The following is a 14,182-nucleotide window of genomic DNA, read 5'->3' on the forward strand; positions in this document are numbered from 1 at the left end:
ATTAAATTTTAATTTAATTTATTAGATTTGTTTTATTTATAAGTGTAAAATCATCGAATAAATAAAAATCTCAAAAATCTTTTGAATTGCAAATCATGAATAAAATTTAAAATAAAAAATCCCGAATTTTCTCAAAAATTTTTTTTTATTTTCTTTAGCGTTTGAAAATAAATTCCTAGTGCTAATAATAGTAGCCAAAATTTTTGAGTATAAAAATAAATTTTTTTCCTGAAAACCTAGTTAACAGGCTAGGTTCTATTTAATATTATCATTTAAATCTTAAGTAACATTTCCTTCATTGGATTTTGATGTTCCTCTTCTTTAATAATAACTTTAAATCTTCAATGATCTAAAAGGGTTATTTATGTTGAAAATAAATTGTTTTGTACCTCCTAGTATTCTATTTCTGGTTTTTATACCTACACACATTTTATTTTTGAAATATGGTTACATGCAAAGAAACGATGTGTTAAAAGTTACCTAAGAAAGATATGTGGGTGTTTCATTTTAAAAATTTTTAGAATCTTTCACACTTCCTTGTTTAGCCTTCAAAATTGTCAGTTCACAAAATGAATACGTATTATATTTCCATTTGTTTATCCAATATTTTTCAACAATATTTATATTTAATAAGTTTCAGAGAAAAATTATTTCATACCACTATGAAATTCTTGGAAATTACTAAAGACTTAATAACTTCCTCGTAATAACCCTAGACCAGTGCCTAAGCGTAAATACTTGAATCTATACTGAAACGATTATTTAATAGTTCCTTTTACGCAGTCAACAAGCCAATAAGTATAAATTTTTTTGTAATATCAATTCTAGTTTAAAAATTTCAAGTATAAGAATTTTTTTCATTTAATGTACTTCTCAAATTATTATTAGAATTTTCAGGACGCGAGTAAAAACTATTCCACCAAAAACAATTTCATATAATCGTGCCGTGCAAGTTATCAAATTTTATATACAGTCAAGCTTTTATCTCTACCATAGGCGAGCTCTACAAGTGCAAATTTCACAAACTCTACATCTTAATGAAAATATTTGCCTAATTAGCTCCTCAGATTTGATAAAATTCAATTTTGACTAGTTGCAAAAGAATATAAAAAAATTTTTTGAACACTTACTACTTTAGTTCTCTGCCAGTTGTCCAGATAAGGACATTCAAAAAGTTATTGATCTCATCTCCAAAGTAAAGCCAAATATAATTTTTAATTAAATTTTGATTAAGCCAAAAATGATATGCAGGAGTGAAACAAGCATACCGACAGATATCAGTCAATATCATGTCGGAAGATCGATGTGACTTACAACACTTCTTTATCATGGAGAAACTTCAGAAATCATGGAGAAAATACAGTCAGTATGATATTTTTTACGCAGCATTATGTTTACAATTTAAATTTTTTGTGACATAGAAATTTGTTTTAACCGAATATTCGCAATAATTGAGGAAATCATTAGCGGTCTATAAAAATTTTCTGGCTTGATTCTGTTAATTAATTGTTGTGTATGATTACTTTTGATAGGATTATAAAAATTTTACCTTAATTGCCAATAATATTGAAGCTTTAATCATTATAACTTACCTAAAATACCAATTATAATCACTGATAGCAAACCTTTAACATTAAAGATTCAAAAATTAAAACCAAAATTTAATTTCAAATATTTTCACATAATAATTTTATTTTATTTCTTTTTTTTTGTATTTTTATTTATCGTTTTCCATTTTTATTTTTTATACGCCATGATTTAATTCATGATTCACGAAACATTTTATTTTTTTATTTTATTTATTAAAATTAAATTAAATTTATTAAATAATTTAATATTTTAATTTTTTTAATTCTAGCTGTTTGGTTTTTTTTATACAAAATCAAAAAATATATAATAATTAAGTAATAAATTAAATATTTTGTTTTTTTTTTACTATTCTTTATATAATATGCATTTATGTAAATAGCTACTTATATGCAAATATTTACAAATTAAATTTATTTTAATTGTTATACAATTAAAATATTTTTATATTAAATTATTAACTCTATAATGCGCTATTTAAATATTTTATTTCTTTTTTTTTAAATTTAATAATTATTAATGCTATTTTATTTAATCTTCTATTTCAATTTTAATCATGAAAATGAGATTATTTTTAATTAAAACAATCACTAACTATATACTAATAATACTATGTATGAAGGAATTATTATTTAATATAATTATGTTTGAGTAAAATATTAAGTATGAAGTACAATTTGAGCAAACATTCTATAATATAATGAAGATATTCAATGAAATTTAGAAATTTTTTTGATTCGCTTTAAATGAGAAAAAATATAGTTGATCAAGTGAACTCTGTGATAACTGTACAAACTTGTTATCCTATAAGTGAATTTACAATACCCTTCGAACATGCACGCGCACAGAAATAATAGTTGCCGTATTACTATATTAACTTATGCAAAATTTCAGTACTGTAAACTCAATATTGTTACTATAAGATATATAACAAAACAACTATTGAAGTTGTATGACAGCTTCCACAAAAATCCAAGAAATTTCAATAGTTTTTATAACACACAACAGGCTTACAATTTATTTCCTTGTGCGAAATTTCAATATGATTATAATAATTTCTGAACCACTGCCTCGATCACATCCAATTAAAATAGTGTGTCGGAATGTATTATTATAAATCATTTGTGAAATTTTGGTGAGCCTAGCTCAATTTATTTTTGAACTTATCGTTGGGACAAACAGACGGACGAACAGACGGACAGATTGATAGATATGGTCAAATCGATTTATTGGCTAAAAACACTTAGTTTGAAATAAATTTTATAGCCGCCACCGAGCTCTATTACCTCTGTGAGATTTTTACAAAATGAATTAGAAAAAGTGTTAAAAATTCTGATTTCTTTTGAAAATTTTCTAAAAATACTAATGCACGGACAGAAAACAAAAAACTACTTCATGATAATTAAACTATATTTAAATAAGAAACTGTAATTAAAATAGAAACCAATTCTATTTTGAATGAAAAAAGTATCAATTTAATATTAAGATTATTTTTGTCACAAAATTATTCTGCTCTCTAAAAATTTTAAAAACAGAGGTCAAAAGAAAAAAATTTCAAAAAAAATTTTCATGAAAATTTAAAATAGATTTTTCAGAAATTAGTGAAATTTAATAATAATATCATAATTCTTCATTTCAATTTCCGTTATTCAGGGGCAATAAGGTACAACTGCATTGTAGTATTTGCTACGTTCTTTCATTTTTCCCGGATTCAAGTTTCATGTTCCAGTAAGAAATGAATACGGGACATTCGATCCAAACAATTTTATGACGGCGAAAAAAGTCAAATCTCAAATTAAAAAATTATCAAATTTTTTCGGTTGATATGATAGGATTTTGAAAACCTAGTTAAAAAATTTCAATGAATGGGCTTTCCAACCATACGCAAAATTAAATATTAAAATAAATATAGTCTTAAAATGTACAATCTGGACCTTTGTTAATAGTTCTTCAAATTTTTTTCAAACGTGTTAAACCAATTGCCACAAATTTTTAATATTATTGATAAATCTTTTCAAAAATCAACATTCCATTTCACGATTATTATGCCGACTTTATAAATTTCAAATAATTCCAATGCTTCAATCCAAATTCTCCAATTTCAATCGATATAGTTCTAATTTAATCGATAGATTTTATATTAATATAGAAATTTTAAAAATAAGAAATAAAGTTTTATAAATCCATATAGAAAAGTTTTTTATATAGCAAAATTTTTTTCCTTGACATTCATTCTATTGAAAATGTCAATTTAACTCAAAAATTTTCTAAAATGTCAATTTTACTCAAAATATAATTAAATTCATTTACTTTTAAGCACATTTTCAATGAAATTAAAAAGGATTTGCTTATTAATTTAATTTTATCCATCTGTTCCAGTCTGTTCGTCAGACTCAAGTTTCAATTTTCGGCATTTTATTTTTCCGAAACTCTCAGCGTTTCTGAAATTGTATGAAAGCCGAAAACTAATGGTAAATAATATCTTCTCATCAAAAAAATATAATAATTTATCTTGATCCACCTAATATTAGTCCCTAAATTCGATCATGACCCTAAAATTATGCAATAAATATGATCAATTTTGGAATATTTATGAAAATAACTAAATAATCGATTGTGTTTTTTTTACTCAAGGAAAATGTTCAGCTTTATATAACATAGACTTGAATCAAATTTTCTTCTCCTTGTTCTTGATATTGATATAAAGAAATAGCAAAGTTGTTAATAAATTAAAGTATAACAAACAAATATACAAATATAATGTATGTGATTGTACATAACTACGAATTTCTTCTAAAAGTTGAGGATTTTAAATTTCTTTTCTCTCTTCTACATACCTACATATCTTTCAATTTTATGACTTTTTAATAATTTAAAATGTGGGCATTAAGAAAAAAATTTTTTTATTAGAATTTTTATTATTATAGCAATAAATTTCCTTACCACATCTTAATTCTGACACTTAATTTGTGTTATTTTTTCTCACTTTTTCTCTCTTAATCAATATTCTATCTATCTCTTTCGCTCTTTTAATTTTGAGCTTTCAAAACAACAATTTCAATAAAATAACCCTTTTTCCTATTTTTGTTTTTTTATGTTTTATTAGATGAAGGATTATTAATTAGGGTTATGGTTTTATGGGTAAAAAATTTTTAAAATATTAGGATTAAAAAATATTTTATTAAAAAAATATAATTAAAATAAAATTTAAATACCTAGATTATTTTTCTTTTTTGCAATAATTAGAACTGGTTAGATTTTTACTTTGTCTTAAAATTTTATGGCTGATCAGAGTAATGTTGGGAGATTTTATATATTAATAAAATTTATTAAAAAATTTATTAAAATTACAAAAACAACTCTCAAGAAATTACATAACAATTACAGCATCTGTGCCAATTTAAGCTTTTATTTACAACGTGGAAATTTGCGAGAATTAAAGCGTAAGTTAATTTGGTATTTAAATTGAAATTGAAATTAAAGAAGTAAATCCTTTTTACAATAGGATTGGGTTTAAAATAAAAATCAATACAATTTCAAAAATATACAATGTAAAAAAATCCTTTTATATATTAATGATTATTAAACAATTTGCTGATGTTATGTAAAAAAATATGTGAAATATTTTGGAAGTCTGACTAAGTAACACGTTACAAAATCAACAGTTGAAAATTTTTAATCGCCTAAAAATATGCAAATTATTTAGAGGATGGAAAAATTTCTCGAAATGCTAATTAGCATTTTAACAACAACATGAAATTAAATATAATTGAATAAATACAATTTTCGAATCTCAATTACCTTACAAAATATTTTTTTATCAAATTGCTGCATTGCAATTTTTGTAAATGCAACAATAATGTTTTTTGGTAAAATTTAATAAAAATATTAAAAAATCTCATTAGATAAAATCACTTCCAACAATTATTATAATTTTTTTTTTATAACAATATTTCTTAATTTTAGTAACCTTTTATTTGCTATTATAATTATAGTATAACCTTTTAATAATTTTATTTTTTCAATACTGAAGTTTAAATTATCATAAATTAATTAAAAAACAAAATTAAAAATGTTCAATGTTTAAAAATTTTTACCTATATTTTATGAATTACCAATAATAAAAATAACGCAGTAATAAAGTCTTGAAGCTTAGCATGGTAAAATTCGCAGTTGATCTCATAAAAAAATTTGGATAAAAATGTAAAACAATCCCCAGTTACGTAGGCAATATTGTAAATTTTTAATGTTTTCCATCATAAAAATTTGCATTTTAATTTGCTTTTTAAATAATTTTATTTGGTAAATTTTACAATTATTTCGAAAAAAAAATATCAATGACCTACTCGTATATTGAAAAATGATTTTAATATTCACACTCAAATTTTTCAATTTACGAAAATCTAAAATATTATGTTCCACATGCACATTTATATAAAATTTTAAACTGAATTATTGAATAGCTACGTTCTATTCCTGTTTATAACCAAAATTTTATATAAATTCCCAAAAATTTTCAAAAAGTTCACCAATAATTTTATTGAAATTTAAATATTACAAAAGTTTGTAGAAAAGTTAAATGAATTTTTATTTCATTCATTTGTTTTAGAAAATATTTTTTCAAATATAATATTAAAAAATATATAAGTATACAAAAAAAAAAAAAAATACTTTCAAAATTTAATAAATTTTAAATTCCACAAATATGATTAAATGAACACACATATATTTAAAGGTATACATACACGTGCATGTATGTAGATCGGGTCCAACTCTAAAATTTTAATATTAGATTTCTTGTACTTGAATAACTCTTAAAACTTTTTATAATTTTTTTATTTTTTATTCTGTTACCTAAATCATCCAAGTATAATAACTTTTATAATTATTATTTTACTGGTGCTTCTGACATATTCTCAATCTTTTGTCAAAATAAAAAAAAAAAATAGCTTGAAAGCAAATTTTTTTACATTATCTAGCAATTTCAAATTAAAATTCGGTTTGAAGATATCAAAAACCATAAACAAAAAAAATTTAAAGCAAAATGAGAAAAAATAGGAGTTGGGGAAGGCAGGGAGAGAGAAAGAGAATAAAAACAAATAAAAGTCATTTTAAAATTTGTCCTCCTTAAGGCTAATGAAGTCCTTTATACTCATTTCTACTACAAACTTTTGAAAAAGTTTTTTTTTTTCCTTTGTTTTTCTATTGTAAATTTAATTTTAATTATTTTATTTTATTATTAAATTAAAAAAAAGTTTTTGTTTAAAAAAGTGTATTTCAATTGTACTTCAAGTTTTTGTATGTTTTCTTAGTCCTGACCTCTCGAAAATTCAGTTACCTCAATTAGTTATTCATTAATATTAGCATGTTATTTTAACTGAACTAAATTTCTAACCTTATTTTAAATCAATTATATACTGCAGTGTAAACCTGAAAATTATTGAAAAGTCGTAAACGTTAGACGATTCTTGAATTATAATATTACTCATTCTATTCAAATAACATCGTGATAATTACAAAAATCCCTTGAGTAGTAATTAATTTAAACAGTGAATGAAACTAAAATATTAAAATTAAAATTTTTGGGTCTGAGTATTTAAAATAGCTTCACTGTAAAGAAAGACTAAAATGAGTAACAATGCCTTTGGGAGTCTTACAAATTTGAATAAAATATGCAAGTTACCTGTCTTTGCGGGTACAAATTTAGAAGTTACCAATTACAATTACTTGATTATAGAATACTGAAAAATTAAGCTTTACAACTTCAATATTTTAGTTTTCAAACGAAAAATTTGGCCGATTTCTTAAGCTTCTGAAATATTACACTTTCTCATATGTAACAGATTAGCACCAATCACATAATTCACAAAACTATAAAATTTTTTTCAATTCTTACAAAATTTTTCAATTTACATTTTTCGTTTATCATTTCAAATCACCTATGTATACCCCAATATGAAATACCAAGTATAACAGATTATTAAAATTATATGAATATGAAAATTTGATATAATTATTTTTAAAATATAAAATCAACAATGTATAAAACTAAAATATAAACATAAGGTTATTTTAAGTTAAAAAAAAAAAAATTATTTTACTTAAAGCAAAATAACTATTCCTTCTTTTATTCTTAAAATTTCCTTCTCATGATTCGATCATAAACGGCTCATATTTCAAAATTTTCATATAGGAATTTTGACAAAATAAAAGAATGTATATGCACGTTGTATTTCACATTTTATGTACTTATATTAACTACAATTACATTTTTTAATTTTATTAATTTTAATATAACTCAAATTTTAATATTTAATACCAAGTAACTTTTTAAAAGCTCTTCTATAATCTAAATTAAATATTGTATATATAACAGGATTTAAACTTGAATTAATATAACCTAACCATGTAACAAAATTAATCCATTTATCACTGGGACAACATGTTGGACAGAATGGTAATATAACGTACATTAGAAAAAATGGTAACCAACATACAACAAATACACCCATTATAATACCTAATGTTCTAGCTGCACGTCTTTCTTTTGATAATGAAATTTTTTGTTTCTCTTCAATAAATTGATAGACACCGGCTGAACGTTGTTTAACTGATGCTCTGTTATTACAATTATTATTTGTTGATTTTACAATAATTTTAACATTCTTTTTATCTAAATTATTAATATTATCACCATTAATAGTTGTTGAACCGCTACCATTGCCAATAGCCATTGAGCTACCGCCACTAACACCACCACATAGACTATCATTACCACATAAACCACCAACACCACCGCTACCATCACATTCATCACCAGTACTTTTTTTCGTTCCACTACCCGATGATTCTTCATAATTATCTGTTACAGAATCTTCAACTGATTGTGGTTGTAATAATTGTTTTTCTTGTTGATTGTTTTTTTTATTATTTTGATTTCCGCTACCACTATTTCCTTTTTTACGATCATATCTTATTGAATCTTTAATTTTTGGTCTTCGAGATTTCTTTTTATTTTTATTATTTGTTTCTTTTTCTAATTTAATAATCGTTTCGTTATGATTTGTTTCACTACTATTTGATTCTGGATCTTGTAATATCGTTGGTATATCTTTAATACAACTATCACCATCATTATCTATACTATTACTATTATTTCTTGTAGGAATTTTAATACCACTATTACCACCAGTTTTATTACCAATTGTATAACCAGTATTACCACTGCTACCCGTACCACTTTTTAATGCAATCGCATTAATTTTTGATGCTCTCGCTCGTTCTCTTAAACGTCGTCGTGTTGCTACATAAATTTCGATGTAAACTATAGTCATAATTATTAATGGTATATAAAAAGAACCTAATGCTGAATAAATTACATAACCACGATTTGATGTTAATTGGCATGGATGTTGACTTGAAAATTCTTCTGGCCAATCATTCCATCCAATTAATGGTGGTGAACTAATTATTAATGATAATATCCAAACACCAGCAATTAATAGTAATACACGACCGACAGTACGTTTTTGTGCATAATTTATTGGATCTGTTATTGCCCAATATCGATCTAATGCAATTGCACATAAATTTAATATCGATGATGTACAACATAATACATCACATGTTAACCACATTTTACATAAATGTATACCAAATTCCCATCGTCCTAATATTGAATATGCAACATTAAATGGCAGGACTAATATGGCAACAGTTAAATCAGCTACAGCCAATGATACTATAAAGAAATTTTGAACTATTCTAAGTGGTTTATATGTAAATACACTTAATATAACTAATACATTTCCAATAATTGTTAGCATTATAATTATTGATAATATTATTGTTGTAACGATTGCCTCCCAATCTGGTACAGCTAAATAAATACCAAAATAACTAGTATAAAATATTTTATCTCTTGTCTCACATTCTTCAACATAAACTTCAGCTACTGTTGTTGATATTGATAAATTTTCGGTTGATGGTGATGTTAGTGATGTTGATGGTGATGAAAAATATAATCCATCTGATGTCGCTGAGCTTGTATTATAGAAATATTCAAATGATATATTTTGCACTATTGAATACATTATTTAATTGCTGTTACCGTCCTGTTAAATTGCTATTTGTATAAGTATGTTTCTATTTGAAATTTATTGATCAATGAATTATTTTGCTTTAATGAATTTATTTGTAAATTTTCTGTTTTATAATTTTTGTTGATTCAGTAAATATTAATGGAAGTCAAAATTTTATTTGTTGAATATTTTTGGAAAAGTGTTGAAAACATTTCCTATGGCATACGTAATCTGAAACAAAAAAAGAAATATATTAAAAAATTTTAAAAAATTTCGATACAATGCAGTTGAAATGTTGTTATAATTAAAAAAATGTTCAACTTTACATAGCTGTTTTTGAATGTTTTTGAAAAATTTGCTAATTTTAAAAAGCTTATTTCCAGAGCATTCAATATTTATATTTATTTTTAATAAAAATTTTATTTTTTAACTGTTTTGGATGTAATCTCAAAATTTAAAAATTATTTTCCATAAAATCGTAAATTATTTTGAAAATATTTTTCATAATTTCGGAGCTATAATCCAGATACGCTAAAGGTATAATAAATTATATTGTATATAAATGAAAGGATAAAAGCAGGTGAAAACATTCTAGTCGTTAAATTATTCCAGCCAGATTTTGTACAGTGGCGACGAATATTAAAAATTAAAATTATGCAAATCAGAGTCAAATTTATTGTCAATTTTACCGAATAATATCATCAGATTCAAATTAATAAAAGATTGCAGATGATATTATATAAGAATATAGAAAATATATTTTATATATGTAAGTAGAATAAATTGCCCCTAATATACAAATAATGTAACTTAACGAAAATTTCTCATTTAAAAAAAATTTTACTGCCGAAATTATTGTCTCGTCATCAATAATTTCATAAAAATTACGCGCAGGAAAAATTTATGAACTTTAAAATCAAAGAAGAAATTTCTCTTATTAAACCCAGTACCTATTTATATTTTCTGAGCATTATGCTGAAAATTGTAAATTTTTACGCTAATCATGTAAAATATTAACATGAAAATAATGGTAACATCCTGTGAATTTTATATTATTATACGATACAGATTTAAATTCTATCAAAATGAATTTTTCTTCTACACATTCTAAAAACAAACAAAAAAAAAATCAAATATTTGTGGCGCATACCACAAATTTACATTTAATAACGTTTATATTCTCATCTTTCATAATTTAATGATATTTATGATCATAATAATATTTAAGTCATCATTCAGCCATCACTTGCTTCTCCCCGCCCCCCCTCTTCTAGAACCAAGTATACCAGCTTAGCCGGAAAAAAGAATAACAAGATGATCCCAAAAAAAAAACAAAAATAAAATAAAAAATTCGAATTCCAAAAATTTTTGGCATAACAAAACGCTTTACTTATTTTTATTGTTACTATATTTAAATTAAAAAGATATATTGGTATGTGTGTGTGTTTCAATACATTTACTCCCATATTCACTTTCCCATATCCTCCCATATTCATACATCACAAAATATCTCATATATTTTGAATACATTTTTGTCCTTGACAAATTGATTCATTTAGAAGGCACGCAACATTTTTTTTTTTGGTACAATAGAATTATAATATTCTGCCACATGAAAAAAGAGAAGAAAAATAAAAAGTAAAATAAATCTATAACGGTTAAAGCCCACCACAAAAAAAAATAGAACAATAAGCAAAAATCTATTTTACATCCTTGATGAATATTTTCATGCGTTCCGATCATTATTCATCGTTTAAATGAGAATGTTATACAAAATTTATAAGTAATATACATATAATGTTAATGTATGCGTATATTTATGTACATGAACAAGAAAATTTATATTGATATTATCTAACAATGTGTTATACCACAAAAAAAAAGGCAAAAAACAAGGGAAATAGACAGCATTATGTTACACACTTTAATTTATTATCGATACATCAAAAAAACCGGATTATTGATAAAATATATAAAAGGTCCTACTACTTACTTTAAATCCACATATTCAATATCACAGGATATTGAATAAACACAAAAATTATTTAATTTCAATTTAGGAATTATGTTCTGTGAATGTTAATTCTATCTCATACCCTATGCAATATCATACAAGTTATATTTAGTTTGAAATCGATATTTTGTTTGAAATGAAGCATTCATCAAACTAAGGAAGCAGATTGCAAATTGAATAACGAAGAAGAATAAACGCCTATTTTGTTACTTGTTAGTTGAAAGTTAGTCAAAACTTCAGAAATAATGCTTAATAGTACAAGTTTAACAGATGATAGGAAAAAATAATTTTCCCCTAGAGATTTACCCTTTCATTTCCCACTACTGCCACATGGGTTAAACATCCCCGTCATGCTATTCAGTATACATCCATTTCATCAAAGGCATAGAGCAACACCACGTTTTGTCTGATGTGACATTCCACAACATGAGTATCCGGATATCACGCGTAACCACAGTGTCTTCTACCTTCACTAAAGGAGCTTTCTCTCAAAAGAACTTCAGATTATTGACTTTCATCTGACATCATAACACTGCGCACACTCTTATTGCACCTAAATGGTATAACCTTGGCTACTGAGCCACACAGTAGTCGGAAAGTCGTGTGTCACCACACGTGGTTTAAATCCTACATTGGACCGCCATATTTGCTCCTTGCAATAATGAAGATATTATCATCAACGCAAAAAGCCGTCCACAACCAAACTCCACATGAGAGGAAGCAGAACCTCCGCCTTTGAATACCGTATCAATTTTTCTCATACATAAGGGGACATACCTCTGCTACGTCAAAGCCGTCCCGTTACAATTTCTATCAACTATGGTATATATGACCGCCGCGATTTAAAAATACAATTGAAAACATCCTAAACCCTAAATTTTTTGCGGAAATTTCCCAAAAATTAGACTATATGAGTTCGTAGGTTCAAAGAATGCCTTCAAATTTTGTATTAGTAACCTTCATTACTTTGTATCATAACAAAATCAACATCATCAGAATGTAGCAGAGGTGCAAGTTGAAGATATATTAAACTAATATCTTTTGACTCACGTTAACCTTAACACACACGGTAATGTAGATATGTGTGCTTGTGTATAAAAATAAAACACACATAAAAGCAACCATTTTATTTTTAGAAAAAAAATGTAATCTATTAAAGATTTTTATGAAATATTTTTGAAATATTGAGTTCAATGAATTGTTATCATTCAATTTCTATCTGAACAAAAGATTAAACTATCAATGAGAATCTTTTTGCTTCGTTTATCATCTCTTTTCTACAATAGCCGAATTGGCTATTATAATTTTTAAATAGAAAATATTTCGTTTTATTATTTTTTTTATTTTACTATTAGAAAAGGGTCCTTTACGTGTTATAATTAATTCATTTTGTAATATATTATCCTTATTAATTTTATTGAGAACTTATAAGATCACGTAAAATCATAAAAACAAGTTATAATGATTTAGAATCAACAAAAAAAATAAGAATCATAAAACGATTCATTAAAAATTAAGAATCGAATAAATTGAAAATCCACAACCAAATAAAATTATTTACACACATTTTGTGTGTATGTTCTGTATTTCATATGAAAATTTATCAATTTTCTAATCTTAACAATTAAAATGACATTAATCAAGATCTATTAAGAAATTATTTTGAATTAGTTTCAATAAAATTTGTACCCAAATCGTGATTTTAATTAATTTCAAAAATATGAAACATATGTAATAAAACTGATTTTATTACAAATATATTAATTAAAATCTATGCCAATAAAATAATACACAAAATTTGAACCCGTGCTCAAATCTATCAAGCTATTTTGTGGAAAGTATAAGCAGTTTGTTTTTAAAAAATATCGTACACATTTAGTTTTAATTCACTTAATCGACAATGTAATTCGGTTTGAATTAAAAATTCAATTCCTCCTAAAAATATCTAACAAACTTGATAACGTTTCCAAGACTTACATAACTTCACTCTAACACTTTTCGGAAATTATAAAACTATGATTTTATATGAAAACGAACGATAAACCATTATAAAAATCACATTTGTTTTTAAGGTTAATTAAATTTGTAAGAAACGACAGCAGAAATCCTACATATGGAATTAAAACAGAATAAAATTGGGTCAAATGAATGAATTGTACTAATGTAGCACTTTTCCCTTCAACAAATGAAAATAATGCTTTTAAAAACATTCTAGGTATGTTCTCTATTACTTTCATTCATATACGAATATATTTCGAAAATTGCATACATTTAGGATGAACAATTTATGAAGTGTCTGAAATAAAGCAAAAAAAATTTAAGGAGGCGTTAGCGTAATGTTTGTTTTTAAGGGTTAATCAATAAGAATTAAGAAAAATAAGCTTTCTACATTTATAAAAATTTGAAAAATCTTGCAGTTTCGGAAATATAAGGTGCTAAAATTGCAATTTTTCCAAATTTCAAGAAGTAATAATTTAAGGCGGCGTGAAGATGGAAAAAA

General features: G+C 24.6%; 1 protein-coding gene across 1 annotated transcript in view; it reads right to left on the bottom strand.

The window, feature by feature from the left end:
- Window positions 1-7,892: 7,892 nt before the first annotated feature.
- LOC129610389 (probable G-protein coupled receptor No18) overlaps window positions 7,893-14,182 on the bottom strand; it is a 30,356-nt gene continuing 24,066 nt past the window's right edge. Inside the window, exon 3 of the mRNA XM_055522955.1 lies at window positions 7,893-9,899. Coding sequence (XP_055378930.1) covers window positions 7,893-9,680 — 1,788 coding nt within the window. The 5' untranslated portion in view covers window positions 9,681-9,899. The remainder of the gene's footprint in view (window positions 9,900-14,182) is intronic.

This window comes from Condylostylus longicornis, unplaced genomic scaffold, assembly GCF_029603195.1.
Source record: "Condylostylus longicornis isolate FDR11 unplaced genomic scaffold, ASM2960319v2 ptg000044l, whole genome shotgun sequence".
NCBI classification, from domain to species: domain Eukaryota; kingdom Metazoa; phylum Arthropoda; class Insecta; order Diptera; family Dolichopodidae; genus Condylostylus; species Condylostylus longicornis.